This window comes from Xiphophorus maculatus, chromosome 16, assembly GCF_002775205.1.
Source record: "Xiphophorus maculatus strain JP 163 A chromosome 16, X_maculatus-5.0-male, whole genome shotgun sequence".
NCBI lineage: Eukaryota > Metazoa > Chordata > Actinopteri > Cyprinodontiformes > Poeciliidae > Xiphophorus > Xiphophorus maculatus.
Window position 1 is genome coordinate 23,822,117 of NC_036458.1, and position 27,520 is coordinate 23,849,636.

At 44.2% G+C, this 27,520-nt stretch overlaps 4 protein-coding genes across 6 annotated transcripts in view; all 4 read right to left on the reverse strand.

Annotated features, from left to right (window-relative positions):
- Positions 1–2: 2 nt before the first annotated feature.
- Positions 3–1,608, reverse strand: LOC102233090 (tripartite motif-containing protein 47). Its single transcript, XM_023349255.1, is given in 4 exon segments — positions 3–389; positions 392–863; positions 865–963; positions 965–1,608. Coding segments are annotated over 4 exon segments (1,185 nt in total). The 5' UTR covers positions 1,192–1,608.
- Positions 1,609–2,355: 747 nt separating this feature from the next.
- Positions 2,356–10,400, reverse strand: rrn3 (RRN3 homolog, RNA polymerase I transcription factor). Of its 2 annotated transcripts, XM_005809464.2 has the most exons (17): positions 10,077–10,398; positions 9,861–9,917; positions 9,693–9,782; positions 9,448–9,577; positions 9,306–9,365; positions 9,160–9,226; positions 8,912–8,981; positions 8,743–8,841; positions 8,238–8,312; positions 7,564–7,687; positions 6,486–6,616; positions 6,267–6,397; positions 5,514–5,701; positions 5,321–5,429; positions 4,855–5,007; positions 3,881–3,965; positions 2,356–2,783 (listed from the first exon to the last, which is right to left on the reverse strand). In XM_005809464.2, exons 1-17 carry the CDS (start codon positions 10,170–10,172, stop codon positions 2,628–2,630), a joined length of 1,821 nt encoding a protein of 606 aa, XP_005809521.1. In that variant the 5' UTR covers positions 10,173–10,398; the 3' UTR covers positions 2,356–2,627. The 2 variants fall into 2 exon arrangements, with proteins under 2 accessions (XP_005809521.1, XP_023204143.1); XM_023348375.1 differs by lacking the exon at positions 2,356–2,783 and having other exon boundaries at positions 5,365–5,429; positions 10,077–10,400.
- A 636-nt stretch (positions 10,401–11,036) lies between these two features.
- hao1 (hydroxyacid oxidase 1) lies at positions 11,037–18,234 on the reverse strand. The gene is made up of 8 exons (XM_005809458.2): positions 18,046–18,234; positions 16,176–16,327; positions 15,074–15,344; positions 14,769–14,941; positions 13,665–13,756; positions 12,184–12,342; positions 11,994–12,063; positions 11,037–11,363 (listed from the first exon to the last, which is right to left on the reverse strand). Exons 1-8 carry the CDS (start codon positions 18,180–18,182, stop codon positions 11,296–11,298), a joined length of 1,122 nt encoding a protein of 373 aa, XP_005809515.1. The 5' UTR covers positions 18,183–18,234; the 3' UTR covers positions 11,037–11,295.
- Positions 18,235–19,054: 820 nt separating this feature from the next.
- The window catches only part of smg1 (SMG1, nonsense mediated mRNA decay associated PI3K related kinase), a 50,630-nt gene continuing 42,164 nt past the window's right edge, over positions 19,055–27,520 (reverse strand). For both annotated transcript variants that reach the window (XM_005809460.2, XM_023348520.1), the window contains 12 exons: positions 26,826–27,015; positions 26,342–26,622; positions 25,939–26,148; positions 25,128–25,265; positions 23,916–24,068; positions 23,113–23,292; positions 22,743–22,970; positions 21,439–21,650; positions 21,263–21,363; positions 20,583–20,759; positions 20,379–20,485; positions 19,055–20,206 (listed from right to left, as the gene is read on the reverse strand). In XM_005809460.2, the coding sequence (XP_005809517.1) occupies positions 20,129–20,206; positions 20,379–20,485; positions 20,583–20,759; positions 21,263–21,363; positions 21,439–21,650; positions 22,743–22,970; positions 23,113–23,292; positions 23,916–24,068; positions 25,128–25,265; positions 25,939–26,148; positions 26,342–26,622; positions 26,826–27,015 (2,055 nt within the window). In that variant the 3' untranslated portion in view covers positions 19,055–20,128. The remainder of the gene's footprint in view (positions 20,207–20,378; positions 20,486–20,582; positions 20,760–21,262; positions 21,364–21,438; positions 21,651–22,742; positions 22,971–23,112; positions 23,293–23,915; positions 24,069–25,127; positions 25,266–25,938; positions 26,149–26,341; positions 26,623–26,825; positions 27,016–27,520) is intronic.

The window sequence follows — 27,520 nt, forward strand, 5'->3', positions numbered from 1 at the left end:
TTCTAACCAAAAATATTCATCTGGTTTATTGACACTTTACGTGGTAGGCCACACAAAGTAGTTGTAGCTGAAAGGAAATATGGATGGTTACATTTTTTTACAGAAATGATGAGCCAGGGCTGAGCTGTGTCAGGATCCAGAGTCACATCCACCACAAACCTCTTCAGCTCAGCCTCCGTCAGCTTCTGCAGCTTCTTCTCCCTGATTTCCTGCTCAGTCTGAGCCACAGCTCTCACCACAGTCCCCTCATATGACGGCAGATGAACTCTGACCTCTGCCCAGGTCTTGGTGGGCGAAGCAGCTTTCAGGGAGGAGAAGCTTTGGAGGAGGTGGAGTTGGTCTTCAGACTGTGAGAGCTGCTTCACCTCAGAGCTCCTCCTCATCAGCTCAGCTCAGAGATCTCCTGTTCCAGATCTCTGATGAAGTCTTCAGCCTGTTTCTCTGTAGTTTCCTGTTTGTCTTGGATCTCCTTGATGAGCTCCTTCAGGCCTCTCTCAGCAGACTCCATCAGAGTTGTGAAGACCTGAACACCTTCTGTTTTCTCTCTGTCTGCAGCATCTTTGCCGATCTTCGTCGACTCTCTGATCTCCTGAATCTTCAGTCGTCTCTCCTGGATCATCTCCTGAACTTCAGCCTTCGTCTTCTTCAGCTCTTCCTTTTTTTCTTTAGATTCGTCTCTCAGAGGAACAAACTCGTGGTCCTTGTGGTTTAAAATGGGGCAAAGCAAGCAGACGCATGTCTGGTCGGTAAAACAGAACAGCTCCAGAGGTTTATCGTGCTGCAGACACATCCTGTCCTCCAGGTTCTCCATCGGCTCCATCAGCTGGTGTTTCTTCAGACGTGGAGCAGTCAGGTGAGACTCACCTGGAGCAGGACTTCAGGGCCTTCGGTTTGGGTCCAGTGCAGACATCACAGGGAACCTCTCCTTGTTTGGCAACTTGTTGCTCTGAGCTGCTGCTGCTGCTGACTTCACATCTCAGAGAACAAAGTGTTGACTCTCAGCTGAGGTCTGGAGGCGAAGTTCTCGTTGCACAGAGGACACTTATAGGGAACATTTCCATCCCAGTGCTGAGTGATGCAGGTCTTGCAGAAGTTGTGTCCACATGCTGTGGTGACTGGATCAGTGAACACATCCAGACAGATGGAGCAAAGAAACTGATCTTTAGACTGCAGGTTGCTGCCAGTCGACATGCCTGAACTCTGAGGACAGACCAGGGAAAACTTCCATTACAACAAATCATTTAAACTTCCTCAGGGTTGCAGTTTTCCCACAAACCTGAATTTTTCTACCACCTTCCAGTCTACAAAAAAAGCAAATCAGATTTCTGCTGTACTCACCAGTATCAGTCTGTTGTTGAGAAGAAACACACGAACTTAAGTCTTCAGAAAGAAACAGATTTTTCTCCACAGCAGCTCAGGGGTCACTTCGGCTAAATATTACTTTCATTTCTGAAGAGTGACGTTTTAATGTCATGACTCGGTGTTGCTTCTCCTTGAGAAAAAAATTTGAGGAAAAGCAAGTCAGTCACTTTAAAGGGGCTGAAAATTTATGCAGCAACATATTTTATGTTAAATGTTTTTTTTGTCATTTTTTCTAAACAGGTTTTTACGTTGACATTAAACTTTTTGTGAATGCCAAATTTTGTTGGTAATTTGTAAAAGCAACTAAAAGGGTAAAACATCCATTGGAGTTGTACATTTTTATAGGCACTGTAAAAGTGTTAGTGTTTCCATTCGAGGACAGGTCCTTGCTTTACATTGTGACAAATTCAAGTTACCTTTTAGTGATTCCGGACGGAGTTAGTATAAAGAGTCAGCGGGACACGTATCATGGTGGAAGTCCTGTCTTTTTGTTTCAGTCTTTCCATTTTTAGACTTTTTATTACATGAGTTTCTCTAGATCTTGTTGGGACATTAGTCCTCTAATTCTGGAAATGTTCTTCAGGTGACAGTAGGCCGACTTTGTAACCGTCTTTATGTTGCTCTGATTGTTCAGGTCAGAGTTCAGCACTACTCCCAGAGATCTCTAGTTTCCAGCTGTAATAACTGAAGCTGTGTGTTGACTCTGGATCATTCCTCTGCAGGTCCAAAGATAAAAAACTTCAGTTTTGTTTCTGTTCAGCTAGAGAAAGTTATGGGATAACCATGAATTGATTTGTATTAAGTAAAAAGCCCAGCTCCTGATGGCTCAGGTGGAGGGCTGGTTGTGGTTAGCTGAAGTGTTCTGAGAAACCTTAGCTGTGTCTGTGGTTTAACTGAACACACAGATTTTCTCTAAGTACAGCCAAGTGCTTACCATGTGTTACCATGGTTACTTGGTGAACTGGGATGCATATGTACCACACCAACACCTGGTACCACTTCTTTAACTGTTTATTTAAGACATGATCTATTCATAGAAAATGTTCATAAGGTGTGTGTGAGCACTCTTGGAGTACTGTATAGTACCAAATTTTTAAAATGACCCACATCTACTTCATATTCATATTCCATCTGTGGGCGGCTGCAGCATTAAGCAGCAGAAATAAAGTCACTGTTCATGGATCCTCTGGTCTCGGCGGCTCAGAGGCGGAGCTTCTGATGAGAGCAGCCCTCTCTGCCAGGATACGAAGGTTCACGGCGAGGGATTAAAACTTGAAGGCTGGGTGTTGGGCCGTGGGGGGGGAACCCACGCTGTTGGGGCTGCAGACGTTGGAACCGTACGAGCTGGGGGTCAGTCCAAGCACGGCGTCTCCGTGTGGCGTCTCCCCACTCAAGAAATCGTCTTCATCCTCCTTCAGGGCCTAAAACAGACGGAACAACCACCATCAGGAAAACCCAGACTCTTTTCCCGCCTTAGGTTTTTACTCTGAAAAACCATTCTAAAGTCGCTGCCACAGAATTGCTCAAATTGAAATTACGAGAATAAATCTGCTTAATGGAAACACACCAATTTTAAAAACAACTCACGTTTTCCCACAAAGTTTTTGCTGGGATGAGGTGGTTTTTAGATTTATGTAGTGACAGCAGCTACACCAGCGGCCCAATTTGACTTTTGTCATAGGCCCCTGCTTATATGGGGAGCTTAATTAACTCAATAGGTTATGATTAAAGTGAGCGATGATTTTCCTTTCAAGTTGCTGAAGTTCATAATTCTTTAAGTTGCATTGAAATAGATGTATTTCGCAAAACTGCAATGGAAAAGCTTCTCTTTTTGCATCATAAGAGTCACGCGATCGACAGCTGGATGTTACTACTGGTGAAAATGACGAAGGCAACAGGAAGTGGTATTAGGAGGATGACGGTTTGTTTTTGTTTTTCAGACAGTGTGCAGCTGGCTCCACCAGAGCTCTCACATCACAATTCAGAAAAAGTTGTGTGACGCCAAAGTCTCCTCTGATTGGCTGATAGATGATCGCTTGAACAGATGTATGAATGCATCTCATGTAACTGTTTACATTTGTCACTGCCATGATTTTTAATAACTTATCTCATGAACAAACTTATTCACTCGTGATTTCAATTTCATTTCTTACTTAATGGAAACACCGCAATTCCAAAGCTATGGTTTTTCAACATTAGCAAAATATCAGCAAAGATTTGCGCACATTTATAAAGGAGATGCTGCCAGTGATTTTCATCAGAAGACAGAACAGTGTGATGAAGAAGAGCTGAGCAGAACAACTTTCCTGCTATGATTCTGAAAGGATTTTGAACATAAACACAGAAATCATCGAGAAATAAAATTCACGTATGATGACCTTGATCCAGGAGCGGATCATAAAAACTGCGAATGCGTTGACGCCAGAGCTTTGTCACAGTTTGGAAACGGCAGTAACTGGAAGGCCGGTGATAAAACAGGAAGTAAATGCGTCACATTCCCGGCAGCCAATCAGCTCACCTGTTGAGCTGCTTTGGGAGGAAGCAGGTCAGTTTCTGCGAGGTCATCCCAAGCCTGATAGAGTGGTTCAATCAGCTGACCAGACCTGCACACACAGAAACCAATCCCTAACGTCAGAGACCATGTGAGCGCTGAGTTGACATGCTGACGTCTGTTCTGATTGGCTCATCATCTTCTTTTACTCATCATTTATTGGTTGAATCGTTGCCGTTTCGTTCCCTCTGGTTCTGGATGCTGACTTTTGCTCCTACATTTTTACTTTCATACAGCTAATATGCTGCGTAACCGTGGCAATAAAGCATTGTGTTTACAACTGGGGGACGCTGATTATCATCTGAAAAGCTCAAGTAATACCTGAACTATGACCCCACATCACAGAGGAATAGAAAAGGAGGCCTTGAGACTGATAGAGATTGAAAGAGTAGCGGCTAAAGCTAATGAGGTGGATTAGCAGAGCTATAGCTATCACCTGATGGTGGTGCCCAGGATGTGGTACTGTGGTTAGCAATATATTGCTCACTGGATATTGAGCTGCTAGCATGTCATACACCAACAGTATTCAGTCAGAGGCTTCTTCAGATTTGGTGCAATACTGACTGTTACTGGAGATCATTCCTGCCCACAGCATCACCATCCAAAAGAAGACTTTATTTAACCCTATAAGTTAAAAAAAAGGATTTTTGAATTTTAACCAACTACAGTTTGCAATTCCAGATCTGTGCTATTGGAGCAGAGAGACCAAGGAAGATATGTTGTCACTTCCAACAGAGGAAAAAGACAGAGGAGAGGGTTTTTAGAACATTTAGTTGTGCAGAGGAAGTTCAGGAAACTGGGTGGTTCTGGCCTCTGGAGAATCAGAAAACCTGCATGAAACTGGTCCTCCTGTGTGTTCTGATATGTTCATCATCAATCTAAGGACACACTCAGTATGTAGGGAGTTCCTCCTGAAACCCTGGATTACCCAGCTAGTGTACCGTTTCAGCAGGTAGGGGTCAAAGGGGAAGAAGCTGTCCAGAGGGTTGGTGTTGGTGGTCATCCCGTCTCCTCCTGCAGAGCTGCGGACCACCGGCAGCACCTGCCTGTTGTTCCTCTCTATGATGGTGTAGCAGAAAACCACCTGGTACTTCCTGCAACACAGACACAGGAGACGATGCAGAGCTCTGCTTCTTTGGAGCTTCAGCTGAAACAGTTTGGTTTATTTTACTTCCTTATTAACTCTGCACCAGTACAGCACATTTATTTATACAACATATCATTGTCAAGATATCCAATCTAGAATCGTTTTCAATATCAGGACTGATACAGATATTAATATTGGATCAGTTTATCTCTAGTTGTAATGTGAGAAAATGTGAAATGATTTGAAGGTGAGGTTATGTCTGTGGAAGCTTCCACCATCCATGAATGTGAGTATGTGTGTGTGTGAGTGTGTGTGTGTACCTGGTGATGGCTGCAAACATGCTGGTGACTGAAGGCAGACATACTTTGAGTGGATTCAGCTGACACATGACCAGCCGCTCCAGGTTCAGACTTTGTAGATACTCCAACCCTGAAACCAGAGAGAGACAGAAATAGAGCTGAGCTCCTGTTCTGAGCCTGGCAGGTAACCCCTCCACCCCCCGGCTGCTGTCACCTTTCTTCATGTTGGCCTCCAGCATGGCTCTGTGTCTGAACACCAGGGTGTAGAACACGGCCTGGCAGGCGGCGTAGAAGGGTCCATGCAGGCTGATGTCGCAGCACACCTGCCGGCCGCTGCTGTCCTGGCTGTCGATGTAGGCGTGGATCCAGGTGAGCAGCAGGTCCAGACACGCCCTGACGGTGCTGGGAGGACAGGAGGACAGGGAGTCAGACCCCCGCTGCAGAGCCGCCTCTGGGGCCCCCAAAGAGCATTAGCTTCTGGTCAGGGACCCCCTTTGAAGACCCACAGACTACAATGCTACAAAATAAGTACAGAAACCTGGTTTTCTTTTTATTCACTCCTCAATCGTTATTAAATGTGTTTAGCATAAATGCTGCCTCGTAGCTCTCATGGTATTCTGCAGCAGAGTTTTCCACAGCAGCTGCTGGACGGATCCTTCACTCTTTTTCTTGACAAACTTTTCAGTTTCCCGTTTGCTACGCTAGCTTGAGGAGCAAAGCAGCTTAAGTTTGACAGGCAGCTAACCAGAAAAATGATCACATTTCAATAAGTCAATTAAACCTTTATTTTACAATAATGATTGAAAAACAGATTAGATTTTATGATTAAAAAGAATCATAATAAATTTATGAAAAAAAATCCAATTCTTTTGTTTTTGCATTTTTTTCCCTCATCTTCCATCCAACTTCCTGATGCGCCTCTAGCGCCCTCTGGTGGCCCACGCTTTGAGAAACCTTGTAGACTCACAGAACAGGGACGAACTTGGCTCGGGCCATGAAGCTCCCCAGGTATCCAGCTGCGGCCTGGCGCAGGATGGCGGGCTGCGTCGGGTTCTGCAGAACCTTCCACAGGTGATCGAGGAAGGCCTCGGCCAGAGCCTGGACCGGGGGACACAGACACGCACTGCGGCTCAGACGGAGGACGGGCAGGACGACGACGGCCCTTATCCCGTCCCGGCATACTGACCAGTTTGAAGCTGCAGAGGTAGAACAGCGTGTACTGCACGTGACCGGAAGCGTGAGTCGGCAGAATGAGCTTGTCGAACACACTCAGCAGGTCTTTGTAAAGCTCCTTGGTCCGTTCAGCGTGAAACGAACCTGGAAGAGACGGAGAGGTGGTCCGGTCACCTGACATGGACCCGCAGAGACTCGACTGGACTTCAGAGATGAGATGAGAGCAGAACCGTAGAGGTAAATGAAACCTGGAGGTGTAGGTGTTTTGAATTTAGCGCAGTGCCAACTCACATTTTCTAAAATGAATTTAATACATTTTAAGGCCTTAATTTTAGATAGACTCTTTAATAAAAAACCTTTTTACATTTTTGTTGAAACCGTCACTATGTTGTGACATTAAGGTATGTGCAGATAATAAGAAAAAATGAATAAATAAAAGATTTAGCTGCTTCACCTTCTCCCAGTACTAACTAGAAACACCCAATCAGTACTAGGAGGCGGGTCCTAGCGCTGTCAATCAATCTCATGTGAGCGCTGATCATCCCACCTCCCTGTTGCTCTCTTTTACCATGAATGCTGTTCAACTCCTCATTGGTAGGGAGAGAGGAGGGCTAGCAGGACAACAGAAACAGAGTGACTGTAGGATTTGGGTTTTAATATTAATGTTTCTTTAAAAATTCAATGTTTTAAGTGTTAAATGTATATCTCAGAGTGCTGTGTGGAAAATGGAAATCACAATTTTTCAAAGGGATTGTTAAAGTTTCTATCCATCTATAAACTGATTTTCTGTAACAATAAGTTGTTTCTCTGCCATTAGCAACATTTAGCAGCAAGTAAATGGGGGATGATTAACAGCGCTAAGCCCCGCCTCCTTTCTCTGGTTGTTTTTGGTAGGGGCATTTCTTCAGACAGCAGTAGTGGAGGAGATCAAAATAGTCTCATATCACACAGTCACAACATCGTGACAGATTAAACAATATGTAATAAAAAATTTTATAAGTTACATACAGCAACTTTAAGGATGCGCTGACACACAACCCCCCCCGGTCACCCTTTTCATGTATTGTGTGTGTGTGTGTGTGTGTCAGTACCATCCACATTGCAGACGTCTCTAATGTAAGCCATGAGAACAACCATGAGTGTGTCCAGCCTCTCAGCCACTGGGTGGGCCATTATGTTAGTCCGGTGCGGTTGGTCTGCAGTCATGTCCTCATCCTCACACACACACACACACACACACACACACACAGAAAATACTCACTTTTAAGTTTTCACTGCCCTTGAACTTTTGCACAGTCAGAGGGTCTTTCACCTCAGGTCATTACTAAAACGTATGTACAGTAGAGGCAGACATTTTGAAGGCAGCTGACACACAGTCAGGCAGCAGAATAGATCCAAATCACATCTGTCTCATTGTACCGAGTTTTTATCTGGTTCAAGTCGTTAAAATCCATCAGGAAGGTAAAATATGTGACAGGATGAGAGGATTAGAAATAAAATCTATTCTCAGAATCACTGAGTTCTTCAGCTGGATCCTGAGGGACTGTTTTAAAATGTGTCAGAAAAAAAATCAGTGATTAAAGTGTTAGTATAATGTAAATATAAAGATTATTAACTAATAAGATGAGCTACTTGAAAGCGATTCGAAAGAGCTGGTAGCATTGCTCAGTTCTTCATTATGTTTTATAATGAAGAACTGAGCATTATAAAACATTAACCCAGTGATGCTGTGGAGCAGAACTGTTTCACACATGGTTCTTGTTACCATGTCAAAGAGTCCGTCCTCAGGCTGGTTCTGGTTCTCCTCCGCCTCCTCGATCTCTGCCCTCGATGCGCTGACCTGCAACACACACAGCAGACATTCAGGTCCCACGCTCACAGCATTCACTCAGTTTTACATTTAAGATTTTTTATATACATAATTATTTTTAGGTTTAAAAAAAAAAAAAGTTGCATTTTTTTATTTGTATATTTTACTGTATTTCTAATATTGTGTAATAAAAAATTAAATGCAAAATTTGCAGAATGTGACAAAAAGATTTTTTAAAAATCCGATTAATTGTTCAAATAACCAATTAACAGGGAATTGATTATTATTGATTAATTGAAAATAATCAATTAATCTAATAACTAGTCATTAGTTGCAGCCCTAAAGTCAACAAGCTTAGAAAACCACAGAAAAGCCCTGTGACGGGCTCCCTCCCGACGTTAACCTTTGACCCCCCTCAGGTCAAACACCTTCAGCAGCCTGGCTGGGCTGCAGCACTCACATCCAATTTGAGCAGCTGCCCAACGATCAGCTCCAGCACGTCTCGACGGACGGATGGGACGTAGACGGTTAGCCTCAGCAGGTTGTGGACGTAGCATTCCTTTAAGGAGCAACAAGCCGTCAGTGGAGCTCCATGCTGCTCACTGGGAGCAGCAGCGGTGGGGTCTTACCAGAGTTCTGGGGGATTTCTGGACAAAAGGGAAGCGGTCTTGGAGGATGGGCATGAGGAAGCGACTCGTCCTAAGAGAAACCAAAAAGAGACAGGGAGTCAGGGTTTCCAAGGAACAACTGGAACAAGATGTACATCTGGATTGTGAAATGGTTTCTGTTTTTTTGTTGGCTCGTCACCATCTTTCCAGTTAGAAACCAAAATCCTGAGCAGATAGCAAAGGAAACAAGAAGCTGGTCAGAAACCTACGAGGGAACGTATCTGATGATGAGCTGCAGCGCCTGGTGACACAGGTCAAAGTTTCTGGGGAGGTCAGCTGAAATCAAAACAAAGCCAGAGTGTCAGGCGGTTCTGAGTGCCGACAGAGAACCACAGCAGAACGCCTCAACACTCACTGTCCTCCTCGTCTTCTGAATCAGAGATATCAACTCCTCCCTCACAGATGGTCACCCGCTCTGAAAAACAGAGACACCAGTTTGTCCTTAACGGGTAGCCGTAGCATCTGAGGAACAGGCGGGCCAGCTGTGAGCGGCGTACTGGGAGTGAAGTGGGACACCACCATTTTGAGGCAGGCGCATAAATACACCGTCTGCGCCGACACCAGGTTGCTGAGGAAGGCCAGGAACTCGTCCACCACGGCCTGGCTCCGGCCAACCCACGGAAGCCTCTGGGAGGGGAATCACATGAAAATCGTCAACTAATTTTGGTTTTACTTCATTTACTATGAAGTCTTATAAAGAGAAAGAGTTGCGCCAGGATCAGTAAAGCGGCTTTTCTCTTACTAAAACGGTGTAAATGAGCTGTTCATGGTCTTTGGTCAGCTGGGTCACGCAGCTCCGAAACTCCTGCAGCCAGTTGATGATCTGAGCGTCCTGTCAGAGGAGAGGAGGAACTGAGGAACAATGCTGCACGTCCAGGGTCAGCTCACACACCGCGATGCTTCACTCTACCTTTATGTCCGGATCCGCCAGCTGATGCTTCAGGAGTTCATAATCGCCGCTGTCTCCCTTCAAGCAACAAGACAGAAGTTCAGCAGTTCGTGTTGATGTTTTCCCACTACATCCTGAGAGTTCAGGGCGCAGCTCCGGACCGGGTTTGGGTCCATGTCTACCAGAGATGTGGCATGGGGTGCTTTTATCAGCACCGTTAAACATGCTGCTACTGACCTTTCTCAGTTTGTCCAGCGTCTCCGCCACACTGCCCCCGAACCGGACCGTTTTCACGGGCGGAGTGTTGAGGAAGTCCCGGCCCTCCACCTCCATGGAGCCCCTCTGCCGTCGCTTCGTTTAATCTTTAAGTTCTTTCGCGTCGCAGTTAAATAGTGAAATAATTTCTTAAAGCATCACATTTTTACAAAAAAAAATAAACTCATAAACATACAAGAGCGAGGCTGAGCTCTACTTTCATAGCAGGCACACAACCGCATGTTTACATGGAGCAACGGTGTAACGCTTTTACCCTTCCTACGAGTTACACAGTTAGAAGATTGGTTCCCTTTGGATCGACAGATAATGTGGATAATAAATAAAAGGTTGCAAATTCATTTTGTTGGTTCTTTCATTTTCAGAAAGGATTTTGTCAGTGGTGGTTGGCTGTGGTCAGTAGCAGCAGAAAGGTCCTTCCCTTAGGGTACCTTTAATAAAATTAAATTAAAAAACACCACGTAAGCTCTCAGTTTATCTGGATCCTTTTCTCATACAGTATTTTATGACAGATAATTTAATAGTTGCGGACATAGCAGCTGTTTTCAGGGTCCTCATTCTGTATATATTCCTGTTTTTACTCCCTGCACCAGAATATCTGCCCACTCCCACTCCCACCAGACAGTTTTTTTTATAGCCAGACTTTTGGTAACACCTTAACACTCCATGTTTTGGTACATTTGTTTGAATGCATAAACCCATGTATCTTTTATGGTAATTGTTTTTTTCATGATATTTATGTCAAAACACATTTTGTTTTTGGACACAGCATAAGGTAAGCTAAAATAAGGAGTTCACCAGTTGTTTCATTGTCTCCTAAAATAACACTGCCAGTGGTTAATAAAGGAAATAACTGAATGAAAATATGTAGATTGTGTAAAGATGTTTAGCATTTAGCAGACAAAATAAAGGCAACAATAAATACAAAGGTTTTACCAGTGGTCATATTTATTTCACAGGTGATGAGCGAGTTTGGAAACATCCATAGTAGATCTGCAAAAGTCACAACAAACACCTTCCTGTTAATGCCACATGTTTCTCTCTGCACTGTACTAACCTATTAGACCCAACATTTTATTTGATGATTTCTATGTATAGTTTGCCAATCGACTCTAGGCACAAGGAAAGTGAACTAACGAGGCATTAGACATGCTGGGTGAGCCATTATCCTGGGATTCTTCTCTCACATCCTGGAAGTCAAGTCCACCCTCCTCACCAAGGACCGGCTCACCTCGGATATAGAGCGGCAACCTGCGCACAGTCAGAGATCATTCATCCAGACATTCACAATGTCTACATACAGTCCAAGATACACCAACCGTTTCACTACTGTAGTGAAGCAAAACAGTAGAGAAACATAAAGAAGTGCATAGCTAAAGAAGAAGGAAGAAGTTCCTTGAATGAAATGAAATGTGCAGTACATTTCACTTCACTAAACAAGCTCAGATGAAACAAAAAATAAACCTTTTGACCTGAAGGCCAAAAGTGGGCAAAAGTAGTACTTTAATTCAAAGCTGGTAGTAATGATCCAAAAAGGAGTGAAATGAGATTCTGCAGAATGTAGACTCAGTGGCATAAAAGAACACACATTTCTCAAATCCTTTTACTTCATTTCAATTCTGCACCACTTCGTGTTGGTCCATTATATACAATCTAAATAAAATCCTAATAAAATACCCTGACATCTACAATACGTGAAGAATTTTTGATGTAGAAAGGGGTATGGATAGTTTTGCAAGGTATTGAGTGCAGAGGAAGTTGTGCAATCATTTGAATCAGGTGTTGTATTACAGAAACTCTTCTGAAATAAGCTGGGTGGTGGTCTCTGAGGATTGAGAAACTCTTCTATGAAGGGTCAACAAACAAGGACATCCCAGTTACCTGACAGAGCCAAAGCCAGTCGGAGCTCCTCTTTTAGAAGTTCCAGTAGCTCGGTGACTCCTTCTTCTCCCTGGTCAGAGACAGGACGTAGCATTGGGAGGAGGTTTGTGCTAGGTAGATGAAGTTAACCTATAAAGCATGTTTAGTTCCAGAGAAGACGCGCTCCTAAACCAGGGTGGTGGTCGTTCACCTGACAGGCAAGTCCCCACAGAACCGGACGACCGATGAAGACAGCTTTTGCTCCCAGAGCTAAAGCCTTGAGGACATCCGTCCCTCGTCTCACTCCTCCATCCATGAAGACTTCACAACGACCCTGAACGGCCTTCACCACTTCTTCCAGCACTTCTAGCTACACACGCGCACACACACACACACACACACACACACCCACACACACATCAAAAACGACAACACTGTGTTAATGATTTAAGCTGTTGAGGATCTGGTGACCAAACCTGGATAACAGGAAGAAAAAAATAAAAATGACTTTTTTGGTCCATATCAAGAGTTTGATCACACCTCCTCAAACGAACTGGACTTTCTAGGTAAAACAGACTGGAGTTGAATTAAAGTGGACTGAACAAGGTTGGTGGGAATCAAACTCTGATGCAAACAAAAACAAAACATTGAAGGAAATGACACAAAAACCTCCAGTCTGCCCACAAACCTTGGTCTGGGTTTGGTTGAAGTTCGAATTTATATGTGAAGGCCACGCGCACCGGAGACTGCTCCAAACGCAGGAAGCGGACCATAGAGTAGGGCATTCTGGGTAAATGCAACCAAAACAAAAAGACTAGTTTGGCGCTGGCAGGAGAAATAACTTGTGGTCTTTTGCTAAAGGTAAAAGAAAAATCCCACAACCACTAAAATCTGATGCAACTCCATTTTTGTTTGTTGAAGAAGGAAGTTGTACGAGCTCAGTGTCTTCTTCAGAGGTCATTGTGTCATTTCCTTAAATGTTTCTTGGTGCAGTGCCACCACAGGTGAGGGGGGGAACATGTTTTTCAAAGGATTTGGTTCATTTATACAGAGCAATATGAAAGAGAACCTGTGGATATGGAACAAATGTTGCAGTTTTGCTGCAAATTAAACCGAGTTTACTGGACTATCAGGTGTGAAGATCTGCTAGTCTTCACTAGCATCACAGTAAAATTACGCATGCACACAAACTAGAGTTGGATTAAAGGTGGATTAAACAGGACTGGTGTAAAAACACCCTGAATGTGGGATGTTGGTTGTTGCCAGACAAGTTGGTCTGAGTGTTTCAGATCTTAATGATCTACTAGGCTTTTAAAAATGATCTCAGGTTTCCACAAATGTTCAGAAAAGCTCCAGTGAACTCCAGCTTTGTGACTTAAACTGTCTTGTTGATGCCATAGATCATAGGGGAATGGCCAAACTGGTTCCAGAGATTGCAGACTTTAGTTGTATCCTGTATTTGAAACCGAGTTCTGCAGAACACCATCTCCTAACACAACATCGAGACCCTCCAAGTAGACCATATTGAGTGACACAAAAAAAAAGGAAAACAACAAACTGAGGCTAAAAGTCACACAGAGTTTACTTACAAACATGAACGCAATAGAATCTTTAGTATCAGCAACTGCTATTTAATCTTCTGTGTAGAAATCGACCAAGCACACACACACACACATCCCCACACACACTGACCGTTGCAGGAACGCCATCGAGTTGTCGAGCTCCATGGTTGGACACCAGGATGCCACTGACTCCATAGTTCACAGCCTGGACAGCATCTTGACCTGCAGACAGTCCAGTGCGTCAGAGGCTCAGACTGCAGAGGTTCCACATGTTAGGATCACCAAACCACACAGAATTACTCCAACAGAGTCTTTTGTAGGCACTCTGAGATTCTTAGGTAACCATGAGCACAACAGCGCCATCTACAGACCACAGTGTGGATGTGAAATGTTAACCTTCAACAAGTAAAACAAATGAAGTACGATTTGTTCTCAGAACAGAACATGGCAGTGGTGTTCTACAATGCACCCAAATCGTTTTCACAACACCTCATTGTTTCCTGCTTTGCATTATGTCACAACTTTATTCCAAAATGGCGCCAATTCTTGTTACCTAGGTGATGTGGATCTCTGTCAGGTTGGGAGATGAATTAGCGTTGTAGCCTGAGGTCCAGAACACTTTCTGGAAGAATTTATTTTATTTTATCTCTCCCTCTTTGTTGACAAGCTGCAGAAAAACCAGCTCTATAGCATGATGCTGCCACTACCATGTTTCACAGCAGGGACGATGCTAGCCAGATGTTGTCGTGGTGACATCACAACTCTGTTTCTCCTCACCTGACAATCTCTAAGGTGTTTTCTAGTGAAATTAAGTGGGCTGCCATTTTCACAGGTCACTAGTGGAAATGGTGTGTGTTAGCAACAGTGGACCACCTTTGGAAACGTCCAGAGTTTGACAAAAAAATCTAGACTCCAGAGGGAACTAAAAAGAGCTTTCAAGATAGAAGTTGTGCACTTAAATCTTATTTTATCAATAACATTTTTGCTGATTTTGGAACAAGGACGTAACAAAGTAGTGTGAATACTTTCTGGATGCATTGTTGCTACGGTAACCAGAAAGCCAACTAGACCATGTGATCTTCGGTGAACTTCCCTGATCCTACCTCTAATGTTTTGCCTGTTTATTACAGCATGTGTTGTCGTTCACCAGAGGTTAAAATGGTGGAACAATCTCAATGCCAAGTATAGAGATAAACAATGCTGCATGTGGATGACTGTGTCTGCGTGTGTGTACCGTTCAGAACGCCTTTTACGATCACAGGAAGCCGTGAGTGTTTCTTCAGCCAGGTGATGTCGTCCCAGCTGAGAGCCGGCTCGATCGCGTTAGCAACGTAAACAGCCAAACCGCTGTCGTTGCCATAGTCATCCTCAGAGAAGGACAGAGAGGCTGAGGAGAAGTTAGACATTCTAGGAGAACACACACACACACACACACACACACACACACACACACACACACACACACACACAAATGAGAACCTTTGGTCCAAAGGAAGGAAGTTGGCAGAACCTCACCGTCATCCCGTCTTTGGTTCCTACCGTAAATGTGAGGGCATTTTAAAGCGGTTGCGAACATCGTCCAACCTCTTCCCCAGGTAGGGCGTATCCACGGTAACAAAGAGAGCCTTGTATCCAGCCTTCTCCGCCCGGCGCACCAGTGACAGAGTGAGCTCCCGGTCTTTGTAGATGTAAAGCTGCATCCAGAGGACCCCGCCGCTGCCCGGAGAGGATGCCATTGCTGACATCACTTCCTCTATGCTGGAGGTGGCCCATGAGCTCAGCATCATTCCTGTACCTACTGCTTTGCATGCTGGGAAGACAAGTGATATTCCTGGGGATGAGGTTTTTCTTTATGCCCTCTCTGCTGTGAGAAAATAGTGTCCAAAGAACTGATTCCCCCTAAAACTCTAGATCACATGTGTCAAAGTGAAGGCCCCGGGGCCAAATCTGGCCCACCACAGAGCTCTTTTTATGGCCCTCCACACTCAATAGGTACACATAAATAGAACCTTCAGGATAACAGCTGTGTGCTTAAATAATATTTTGTCAATCAAATCAAAGCAGTTTATCTGTTTACAGCCAAATTACACCAATCCATCTAGTTTTTCGCAATTCTGTGATCGTGGACATTCATGCAAAATGCATTTATGCATAATGTGTAATTGTGGGTTTATTTAATAAAAATTCTTACTTTAACTACACTGCTGCTTAAGCCTTACTACATGTCAAGTTTTAGTCCACGATCAACATGGTAAAAAAAAGTCACATTTACCATAAGCACTAATATCACAAAATTATTTTAAGTTATTTCTAAATTAGCACCAGAAAAAAAATGCAATTTTGATTACAAAATCACAAAAGCAATCAAGAAATCCCGATGGGACAGATTAACGAGAAAAGATGTTCAATATTAGAAGTGCTTATCGGATGCAGAAACAGTTATTTATTAATATTTTAACAGTTTGTTCGTAGGTTTTGTCAAACCATTCTGGCACAACTGACTAATAAAAATATTCATGATCTTGATATGACTTGAATTATAAATGAGTTTGGCAGCCCTGTCCTAGTTACTGTAGCTAGACCCCTCTATTACTGCATGTTGCAAGCTTCACATGGTGTGTGTGTGTGCATGTGTGCTAACCTCTAGCCGTAGCCGTCTCCCCTGCAGGATGAGCCAATCTCTGCATAGCTGTGGATCCAACACAGAGGGGCATGCTGAGCTTGTGGCCCAGCACAGAGATGGACATGTCAACAACAGACACGTCCCTCAGCACCCGGGGGACAAGGTACCACCTGGATGCACACACACAGACCCTCAGGTGACTTGCTGTGTGTGTGAACTGTTTTTAAATGACCGCCTTGCAAAATATACACAAGAAGCAAAAAGACTGACTTCAAAGGTCAAGTAATTCTTTTTTCAAGAGATCCATTTCTGGCAGGTTCTAGTTCAATTTATTTCAAAAACAGGATTCAGTACCACAAAAAACAAAACAAGACAAAAAAGATCAAATATATTAAGCAAAATATCAATTCAAGACCATGAATATTGCAGCTTTTTAAATCAAGTAAAATGTATATAATAAATAAATAATAAATCTGGTTAGATCAAATCTGCAAAACACCTAAGGAAAATAAAATGACCATGTGCCTTCAGCTCACTGAGGGCGGCACATAGAGCTGCTACCGATGGCCGACAAGAAAATATGGAGCACGATCAAGCAAAAAGTCCAGAGCAATGCGGCTTGAAAACAGCAAATGTATAATGAAAGAAAAGCAAAGTGACAGAAAAAGGAGGCCATGTTAATGAGTAAACAGGGAGATTGTTGCTAAATGAAGGGAACGGAGTAAAAACCTATGAGTAACGTGAACAACGTTACATGTAGCTTTGCACAAGGTACCAAAAGGCTGAAGGGAAACTATCCGGGACTGTGGACAGTTGAGAGAATTAGAATTCAGTGATCAATCCTGTGCTTGTGACCAAAGACAGAGGAATAAACGAAAGAGGAAACACACAGTCCAAAAATGAAAAACAGTTCATTTTGGGGTATTGCGTTTTCCACACACATGGTATTCGTTGATGGCACAATCAAATAACTATGTTATCTTCAACTCTTATAAGAATGTTGTGTATATCAACAAGAGTTAAAAGAAATGACATGACAAAATAAATTTGACACCTCAAAATTCTGTCTATAAGGACCTCCTGCCATTTCCGACACTCCGCTTCAGCACGTCATGGCAACAATGCATCTCATTATGCTGTTTACAGCTGTTCTGAGGGGGGGTTACGCTGAGAAGTATCTGGTACAATGAACTCAGAAGATGTCCAGCTCCACCGGGTGTTTGCTCCTTCAGACTAGTGGCAGCAATGATCAGAGTGAGGCAGGGCTGCTCTGAGGGAGAAACTCAGCTGGGGACTGCAGCTCTGAGGAGGAACTGTGTGGAAATAGGTGGAGCTTTATAAGAGGAAGCGCTCAGGCACCTCTGAATGGTTGCCATGGACTTTACAGGATTTCTCAAACACGCGTGAAAGAATCAAAACAACTCCGGGAATGTTTTTGATGAGGGAATAACAGCTCAAAAAAGTTGATTTTATAGAATACGTCCCTTTAATAAACTAAGAGTGAGGAACATAACTTGAATTTTCTCTGGATGTATTTGCTCCTGATTTTCCAGAACTCAAATTGTGTCTTGGTGACAATTTTTTTTGTCTCCCCACTGATGGGACAACTACAACCTGTGTAATATTACATTATATTATTATATGTTCGTTCTTGTACACATGTACATATTTGAAACAAGATGATCATAAAGTATAATTAATACCCAGAGCTTTGAGCCAGAATGCTCAGATAAACCTGATTGAACTACATCACTGTCTAATAATCCACTGAATGTCTAAGTAAAGACATTCAGTAGTTAATGTTTCCCCATGTCCATCCAGACCTGGGCAGAGAGTGGACGGACGGACAGCAGCTGCTGCCACTCTGCAGAAGCGGGTCAGACAGTACCTGTTGAAGGCGGCCACGTTGTCGGCCAGCGTGCTCTGGCCGTCGGCTCCGGAGCGGTAGTAGTCATACACAGCTTTAGGGAGAACCCTCCTGGCCTCCTCCTCATAATCGGAGACACACACCCGCTGTCCAGACATGGCTGCTCCCGTCAGTCTGACGCGTCGCCACAGGCCCGGCTGGAAATAAGCAGAGCTCCGGCAATCATTAACCTGCTGGAGGCTCCATCTAGCCTCAGGGGTTCTGCTGGGTTCCAGCTCCACGGTTTACGCAACGTCATCGTCATGGCTGCGGCGCTGGACCAGATGGGACTTCATATCCTGAGTTTGGATTGTGAAACAGTGAACTTTGAATCCATAGCTGTTGGTTTAATAAACAGGGGGCTGCAGTTTCCATAATGAAATGCTAAAGTGTGCTTATGTTAATATTTGTGCACCAAACAACTTGGTGTAATGAGAGCAGGGCTGGAAATAAACCAAACAATAACTTATCTCAACAGACACATGATCAGCATCAATAGATAATACACCTGATCGAATATCATCATATTCCTAAAATAAGAAGGTATTTTTTGCCAAAAGTGATTTTTAACCACAAACAAAAAATACATCTTTTAGGCAATAAAAAATTTTTTTGTCAAAAAATGACTTGCTGTTATCTTAGGAAGGTGACGATATATAGAATAATCACTGAACCCCGACCCAGAACCGCACAGCATTCTGGGGGATACAGGCAGACGAGAGGCTTTAGCCGCTCAACCTCTCAAGCTAGGTCGGTGGCATCACTCTTTGGTTACCTAGCAACAAGAAGTTGAGTAACTTGTGCAGCAACAGTTTCAGGTTTTATCACCGTGCGTCATAACTGCTTAAAATTAAGAAACAACGGTGTGAAGTGAAAACTGTGGCTTAAGCAGGAAAGGTCAATGATTTCAAATATTTAAAACAAAATCAATAATCAATAATGTAAGACTAATCCAGCCCTACATGAGAGGACCACAGTGAAAGACAGCCTACTGTTCTCAGTTCCACATTTATTTGGCATCCAACAGAATTCAATAAAAGATTTAAGAATAAACACGTTTCACCGTCACCACAAACATAATTTTTCAGAATAAAAATGTAAAACAGGAAGAGCTGAGATTCCTCAATTGCAACAGGCAGCTCAAAAAAAAGAAGAAGAAGAAATGTAGTCTTACAGAAAGTTCCAAAGCACGGCACAGACTAAAGATCTAGAGCAAAGGGAAAACTAAGAGGTCCTTGTTGAAGGGACTATAACTGCTTTTATTCTGGATCATCAAAAACTATTTGACATGACGAGACGTTTCAGTTTAATCCATGAAACCACTCCCACTGTGGTTTAATCCACATAGGACACAGGATGTGTCGGCGTCTCCATGGTTCCACCAATCACAGCGCAGTGTGAGGACAGTCCCTCCCTCCTCGGCGGCCGACCTTTCACCCCTACCTGCGTCGTCTGCTGTCCAATCGCCATTACAATGTCGCTGAGGAAGAGGAGTAGAGAAGAAGAAGAAGCGTGGCCATGGAAACGCCTCGTCCATCTGAGGCTGACCCCGGTAGAGTCCTCCCCACAGAGTCGGCTGTGGGCGGCTCCCTCCTGCTGCCCCCCCCCGCCCTCAGATGGGCGTCAACAGGCGCAACAGGATGCATCGATGTTCATGGGGAAAACTGGGTGTAGTGAGCTATGCAGGTGGGGGGGGGGTGTTTCCAAGAGGAGGGTTAGGAGGCCTTTCCCTTCCTCCCCCCCTGCATTTCCCCCTCTCCCTCCCGGCAGAGGTGTTTGGCCCGACCCGACCCCTAATGAGGAAGGCGGGTGAGCGGGCTCACTAAGCGTTGCGTTAGCCTGAGCGCCGGTGGTTGCAGGGGAGGGGGGTGTGGTTGCAGCGATGCCGCGAGGCCGCTGCCCCCAGTGTGGATGCCCAGGAGCTTAGGGGGGCGGACTAAGATGCCGCCGCCCATTTTCCTCCCCCTCGGGTGGCCCGGTGCTGCTGTTCCGACACCCCAGTCCCGCAGGACTCTGGTGGATCTCCAAGCCTTCGCTGGACCCTAGACAGGAAGTAGCATGGTGCTCACACCCAGGCGGTCCAGCCCTCGTACAGCTGGGCCAGGTTGTCCATGTTGGTAGCCTCTTTGATGACAAAGTCCACCTGCAACAACAGAACCAGGCAGGTCAGGACGCACAAACATGGAAATAGCCAATTACGAAAAATATTGGTAGTTGGAGCCCTAATTATGTTCATTGTGATTTTTTAAATTTTATTTTTTTTGCCACTAGAGTACTTCAGTACAGTAACTGTACTTCAGTCAGTGATTCGTTACCTGCTCCGTGACGCTCATCCGCCTGTTGGGATCGATGTCTCTGCCCTCCAGCTTGGCTTTCACCCTCTTCCACACACTGACTGCATATGAGTTCCTCTCCTGCACAGCTGCATGGAACACAGAAGCTTGTTCAGAAGAAACGTTTCACTGTCATGACGTAGCGCCTGAAATTGGCCGCATCGACCACAGAGTGTGGGTCGGTACCTCGACCTGTCTTGGGGTCTCGTACGGCCCTCTTTGGACTGGGGTTGAGGCCTTTGCTGTTCACCACCAGCGTGCTGGGCGGGGTGTCAGCGGGGGTTCCCAGGTTACGAGGCAGTGCTTTGCGAGCATTCTGGGACATGGAGTCTGGCTGTGTCTTCACTCCACTGCATCGAACAGCTGAAACCAAGCAGCACAGAGCACTGAGTACCCAGAGCCAGACAGTGGCAGCATCATGCAGCATCTGACAGTAAGGAAGTCTCCCTGGAGCCATCGGGTCCAAATCAGGTCCCACATGGAGGTTAATTCAACCAGAACCTGGTTAGAGATCTCCTCTGGTTCCCAAAGCATTCTGCACTAATACCTGAGGCCATCTGTCTGATGAAATGACCTGAGCGCTGACACACCATCACACACCATCACACACACACACTCTCTCCCCTCATCTCTTTGAGGGAAAGACAAACCTCAACAAATTAAAGAGGAGCAGCCAAAAATACACAGGAAGATATATAAGATCATTAAGTTCTGACCTCCCAAACCCCCAATTTATACTAGACATAATTTGTCACTCCAGCGTAGACATTTATGTGCATTTGTATCATCATCATCAATCACTTTATTATTTAGTTAAACTTCATGAAGTTTAACCAGCAACCCTATAACCATAAAACCTTGCTCACCTGCTGCAAAGCTGGTCTGAGCTGAAGAAACAGGACTGGAGCATTCAGCCTCTCTGTCCGTCACCAGTGGGGAGGCGAAGCCCACCAGGCCGTTGTAGACACTGCCATGACACACACAGCTCAGTCAGAGATCTGCCCACTGCAAGCAAAACGCTGGTGTGTGTGTGTGTGTGTACCTCTGGCTCTGTGTGTGCAGCTCCTTCAGGGTGGCAGGGATCTCCTCCAGCAGGTCCAGCTGCTCCTGGCTGCGGTGCTGCCCGCTGGCCTGGACCACAGTGAACAGAACCAGCTGGATGTTGTCTTGCCAGGCTTTGTACTCCAGCAGGTAGTGTCGCACGCTGCCTTCATACGCCACGTCTTCACCGTCTGCTAGTGCTGCTTCCTCATCCTGCGTCACACAGCAGACAGGTGGTGTCAGAGCCTCGCTAAAACCCCTTCAAATGTTTCAACGTTTATTTTATTGGGAGTTTATGAGACAGAGCATCAAAAGTCAAACAAAACTGAGGTGAAGACAGAATTCTTTAAACTTTTATGGGTGGACTTTAAGAACTATACTATATATACACATCATAGACACAAAAAAGCTAGCTAGCTATCAAGGATATGCTAGCAACGAGCTACTATGGCTCTGAATCCTTTTGGGAGTCCTGGAGTAATCTGCAGGTCCAATAAATATATTATCCTCACTTTTCTATTTTTCATTTCATTTTTACTTAAATCACTTCTGAATAAATATGAATAGTTCCTAACAACTAACAGAACTCATGAATGAAAAGAAGCAGAAAGTACAAACTTGAATCTGCTCCCCATCAACGCAAAAAGAATATTAGCTATTCAGCTCAGAAAACTATGATAGACATTTCAAATATACAAACAATACATAACAGCTTATTCAATGCCATACTGAAACTCTTAGTTAATTTAAGCTAGCATTTGTTTTTTTTTTTTACAAATCTCTTCTAAATATTGTTTAGTAAAAAATGTTTATGCACTTTGGACATAAATTTTGAAGTATTGTACTTACGTTAAACTTCGTGGAGTTTCAATACGTATTGGGTCTTTGTGACTAACAGCTTTCTTCTCTAAAGGAGAAATCTAATGTATATATGCTTTACATGTACCACCTCACACTTCCATACAATATGTCAGATATGGCACAATCGGTAAACTATACAAAATATAAAACATTTTTTGTCTAATAATTCCTTATTAATTACCTTATTTAAAACAGCAATAGTTTTGGATATTTTAACGCTAATATGGTTTATATAAGATTACAGTGACAAGTGTTCATCAATGAGGACACCCAAAAACTTAATTTCTATTATTTTTGTATCTCGATTCCTTCAACATCCTTCCTTGTACATCTGCATTTTTTTACTGCTGCAAAATATAAAGTTTAAGACAACAACTGATGTCAAAAGTCAAACACTATTTTCCCCACAGTGGCCTGGATCAGCCTGCTGTGTGTTGGCTGTACCTTGGCCATGGCTCTCAGCAGGTGCTTGACATCGGCCAGCTGCCGGTTGTGATTGGACAGAATGGTCTTAATGGAATCAACCAGCAGCTGCAGCGTCTCTCCACACGCCTCCAGCTGCTGCTCTCGCTCCTCCTGACTCCTGCGCTCCATGCTTAGCTCCTCCTCCAGCTGCCTCTGGGCACAGTTCAGCCAATCAGGACTTCCGATGGGCAGGTCTATCACTGGACCCTGTGGAAACGTACAGAGATCTTAACAGACTGAGAAATTGGGTTTTGAGTTTGACGTTGCAGTAGGAGCTGGAAAAAAAAATCCTGAAGCTAAATTAAAGGACATTAAACTAGCCTTAATTTAACTAAGAGGAAAAACCCACCAGTCTGTGAAGAAGCTGCAGCTCCAGTGGGGAAACGGTGCTGCTGAACTGGGAAGCGTATGAGCAGGTTTGCTGGCAGCGCTTGAGCAGCTCGAACAGCGCAGCGTCCATACTGAGCGCCTCTGGGGATCGGGTCCGCAGCCCTTCAAAGTTCAGGATGGTGGAGCACAAGAAGGTCACCTTAAAGACAGAAGTCATAAAGTTAGCATTCTGATTCACTTGTTGTCTACTAAGGTACTGACGCAGAAGCTGAGGTCACAGCTGAGTCATACTGGTTGTAAGGGGAACGGTTGGCTAGCAGTGACTGCTGAACACTCCAGACAAATCAGACTCTATACCAGAACCGGGCCATCCCAGTTTATCTTGGAGAAAGTCTCCTCGCCTCAGAGAGCATTTCCTCCCCAGCCTCTACCCCATCTCCATGCTCAATCCTCTTTGTCTGGACTCTGCTAGCTCATTTGGTCCACTTAGAGGACATATTCAAGGAGGATATTCAACATGTTGGGTCATCTTGACCCAACATGAGAGATGTCCTCTCCAAGGACAAACAAGAATGAGCTTGTTGAATGTGACATGTAGTCAATAAGAAAGCAGACAAAAAAGAGAACTCCCATGATGCACCAGAAAGCCTGCTGGATGTTAGAAAAGTCTTTGTATCGTTTCTCTCTAACAAACTATTGGCGTCGATTCCTCCCAGTCAGCCATGTTTGTTTACTCTGAACTTTGTGAAAGTTCCCATCTGACATCTGAATGTTAGTGAGTGAAAACATTAGACTTGACAGAAGTGAACAAGGCAGTGTTACCTGGCTGGTGCGCTGGTTGTCTCTAGCCACCGTGGCTCGTCTGTCTCTGATTGTCATCTCAAAGTCCTGCAGGACGGGAGCCAAGGCTGGGTTCGCACCACCAGCCCACTTCAATCGCTGTTCAATGCTGCCCTCTAGAGAGGCCAGTTTGTCCTGAAAACATGAGTCAGTGTACAGCACATTAGAATTATTAGGTCATATTCACTGGGCCACAGTGAATATGACCTAATAATTCATATGGTAGCAGCCACTCCAGCCACTCCTTGTGGCTGCTACCAGGCCACAAGGAGTGGCCTGGTAGCAGCTGACGGGCATGGAGGAAGAGAACCGATCAGAGGATAAAGGTGATATATTTGTTGGGCTGAATAAGAGGAGGTAGGAAATTGTTTTTATTTTGTTAGCAAGGCTTTTGTTCAGCTAGCTAACCATGTACTATTGTTCATTATAAATCCAGCTTTAGTGTTTGATTCATGACTATGTCATATGTGAATGAACAGCCTATGCTGCCTTGGGAATGACTGACTCACTGACTCTAAAAATCTTTTTCAAAGCTCTAGCAGGAGGTTTTTATAGGTACTCAAAGTTTGTACTTTTTATTGACGTATAGAGAATTAGTTTTCCTTGTTTTATAGTTTTATATTTTATATGTTTTTTATCAGTTTAATTGACCTCAAGATGGGTCATTGTAACTGTAGCCTGTTTTGATTGTAAAATGTTATAAGTTGTGGCATTTTGTGGACCATAAAGGGTTAGGAATGTTTTCATTGTGGTTTGATAAACGTATTGAAAAAAATTGCGTTTCAACACTGAAATAAATTCCAAACAATAACCAACCACTTTGATGGCTTTCAATCTGTTTTCAATCTGGTTTCCATGGTTACCTCAGTACTGAATCCAGCCTCATCAAAGTGTTCAATGATATCCATATAAATACAGACTGTGGAAGAACTATAGTGCTGGTTTTGTTGGGCCTCAGTGTAGAATTTGACACTGGAGCCCAGACAAAGTATTGAGTCTGGGCATAGACAAACTGTTTTTAGATTGACTTTTCTTATTTAGCCAAAAAACAACTTTGGATTTTAGCAAACTATTCATACCTTCACTGTATCTGTAGCTGGAACCGTAGTTATTACTGGTTTCTAATCAAGGCGCTATATGTGCATCGTTCTCTGTGAGACACCTGATGTAGCTCTGATCTCTCCAGACACTTACCTGAATGGCAACAATGGCTCCTTCATCCTGACTCAGCTTGTACAGCTTCTTCTTCATGTTACTGAGGATCACAGGTCGAGGAGCAATACTGACACCCAGTGGCTGATTGTTGGGACCAAGAACATCCTCATGCTGCCACTAGAGGACACACACACACACAGAGAAATATTAGGGGAGGCCAGAACTAACAACGTTAATCATCTAGTTCCAGGCCTCAGTGTTGACACAGTATGGCAAAAATGAGCAGCCAGGATTATTTCAAGCAGCTGGGTGCTGGTTAAAAGAAGCTTTGAATCAATGGATTTATTCATGATAAATGGCTGGATTTCAACAAACATGACAACAGAGAGAAACAACACCCAGACACACGGTGGATACGAGGATCTAGTAGGAAGAAGATGACTTTGAGAGGTTAAGGTTCTTTAAATAAAAAAAAAGAAATATACACCGAATGGGTCATTGGTCAAGTTTGACAGAGGGGCCTTTAATTTCTCATGTAGAACAGCTAATAATGCATTTTGACTCTAAATGAGGTGTTGACATTTGCTTTTTGGATAACTACTGATGATCTTTTTTGCTTGTGTTTTTCTTTTCCTTTTCTGTCCCATGTATTACGTGATATTTTGAGGGTCTGCTCTCAAAACTTGTTCAATAATTATGCCTTGTTAAAGAAAATGAACAGGAAGAAGAAGACTCAGATGAAAGCAGCATCAGGGGTCCTTCCAGTAATAAGACTCTTTATGTTTCCAGTGTCAGTGAAGCTAAATGTTGAGAACCAGAGCAGAGCAGCAGAATCAGAGTCACTTTGTACCTGAAACATTGCGATATGCAGCTGGCTCCGTTGCAGGCTGGCCTTTGCAGCGTCCAGGTTAATGTCCAGCCTCCTGAGCAGGTCCACCTTCTTCCAGGCCGTGTCGTAGGAGGAAGCCAGAACCGTGGACCTGTTGAGCAGCAGCTGGGAGACCCGGCCCGACGCCAGGCTCTGCTCCACGGCCTTCTTACACAGCTCATCCAGAGAAACCTGCACAAGCACCACACACATAGTGTTACCCAATTATTCAGCTCCTATGTAGCCACATATCAGTGTGTAATAAACATCAATTCATTCCAGTAACTCATGACTATTTTAGTAAGAAATGGCCACCAAAGACTCAACAGGAATGAACAGGTGTAGCTAAAACCGCTGCTACGTCACAGATAACTGAATATCATACCTTGATCTCGGCACCAAAGTCCTTGGCCTCCACCTGGGCCACCACATCCAGGCCCAGGGCAGACAGAGTGCTGCAGAGGGCCAGACCAATGGCCTGGCTGGGCAGACCCATCAGCATCTGGCGAACAAACTCGGCCGTGAAGGCCTTGATGGGGCGGGTCATCTGTTCCTCGGTGAGCAGTGCTACACCCGACCCAGTGCCACTGGGCCGGCGGTACAGAGGCTTCCCCAAACCAACAGGTCCATTTGTAGGGATCAGGTCTTCAGCTGGAGGGCAGGTACCTAACCCCCCCCAAAAAACAATAGATTCAAACAGTCAAGGGCATCAGGCCTCCTTTATTATACCAGTAATATGCAGTAGTTCTGCAGTGAACTACTCCTGTAGTTCACTGCAGACTGCTGGGGTAATGAATGTAAAGTTGTTTGGACACGTTGTCCTAACATGCTGGAAGTTTGTTGTCGACGGTGCAGGGAGGAGCGCTCACCGGACAGAGTCTGAGCGAAGGTGGAGCAGAGGAGGAAGAAGTCCCTGATGGTCTGCAGCCTCTTGAGGAAAAACACTTCCTCCATGAGCTGCCGCTGACTCAGGCTGTCAAAGAAGTTGAGCTGTGTTGCCCGGGCCTCCCTCAGAACATCCACCTTCCTCCAGGATGGAGGCACCTCCAAGGAGCTCAGCTGGGAATGAGGAGGAGAAAAAACCCCAAAAACATAACGTTAGTTTCCATGAGAAAACATCAGCTTTACTTAATTGACTGAAAATCAGAAAGAAAAAATACCTAGGTGTTAAAGTATTAGTACAGGAGGCAAGCACTGTGACTTTACCTCATCCTTATTGCAACAGTTTTTAATACTGACTGACTCGATTTAATAAAGAAGCAGAAAGTTAAAGTCTAGCTTAAGCATAACAAGAAAGCACAAAACCAGATTCCTCACTGACATGGAGTCAAAATGGAAACTCTGAACCGCACCAGAGTTCACTTCAACTGGGTCAACAAATAGGGTTTTATGAAGACCAGAGTTCAATTATACATTCACAACTCCCCAAACCAACCAGACTTTGTAGGCAAATGAACCAGAGTTCCAATAAAAAGGTCTGAACAGGACTAGTTGAATGCACTCTAACAATAAATTGGCCCAGTCAAAGTCCAGACCTCCACCTGAAAGTATTAACCTGTCTATC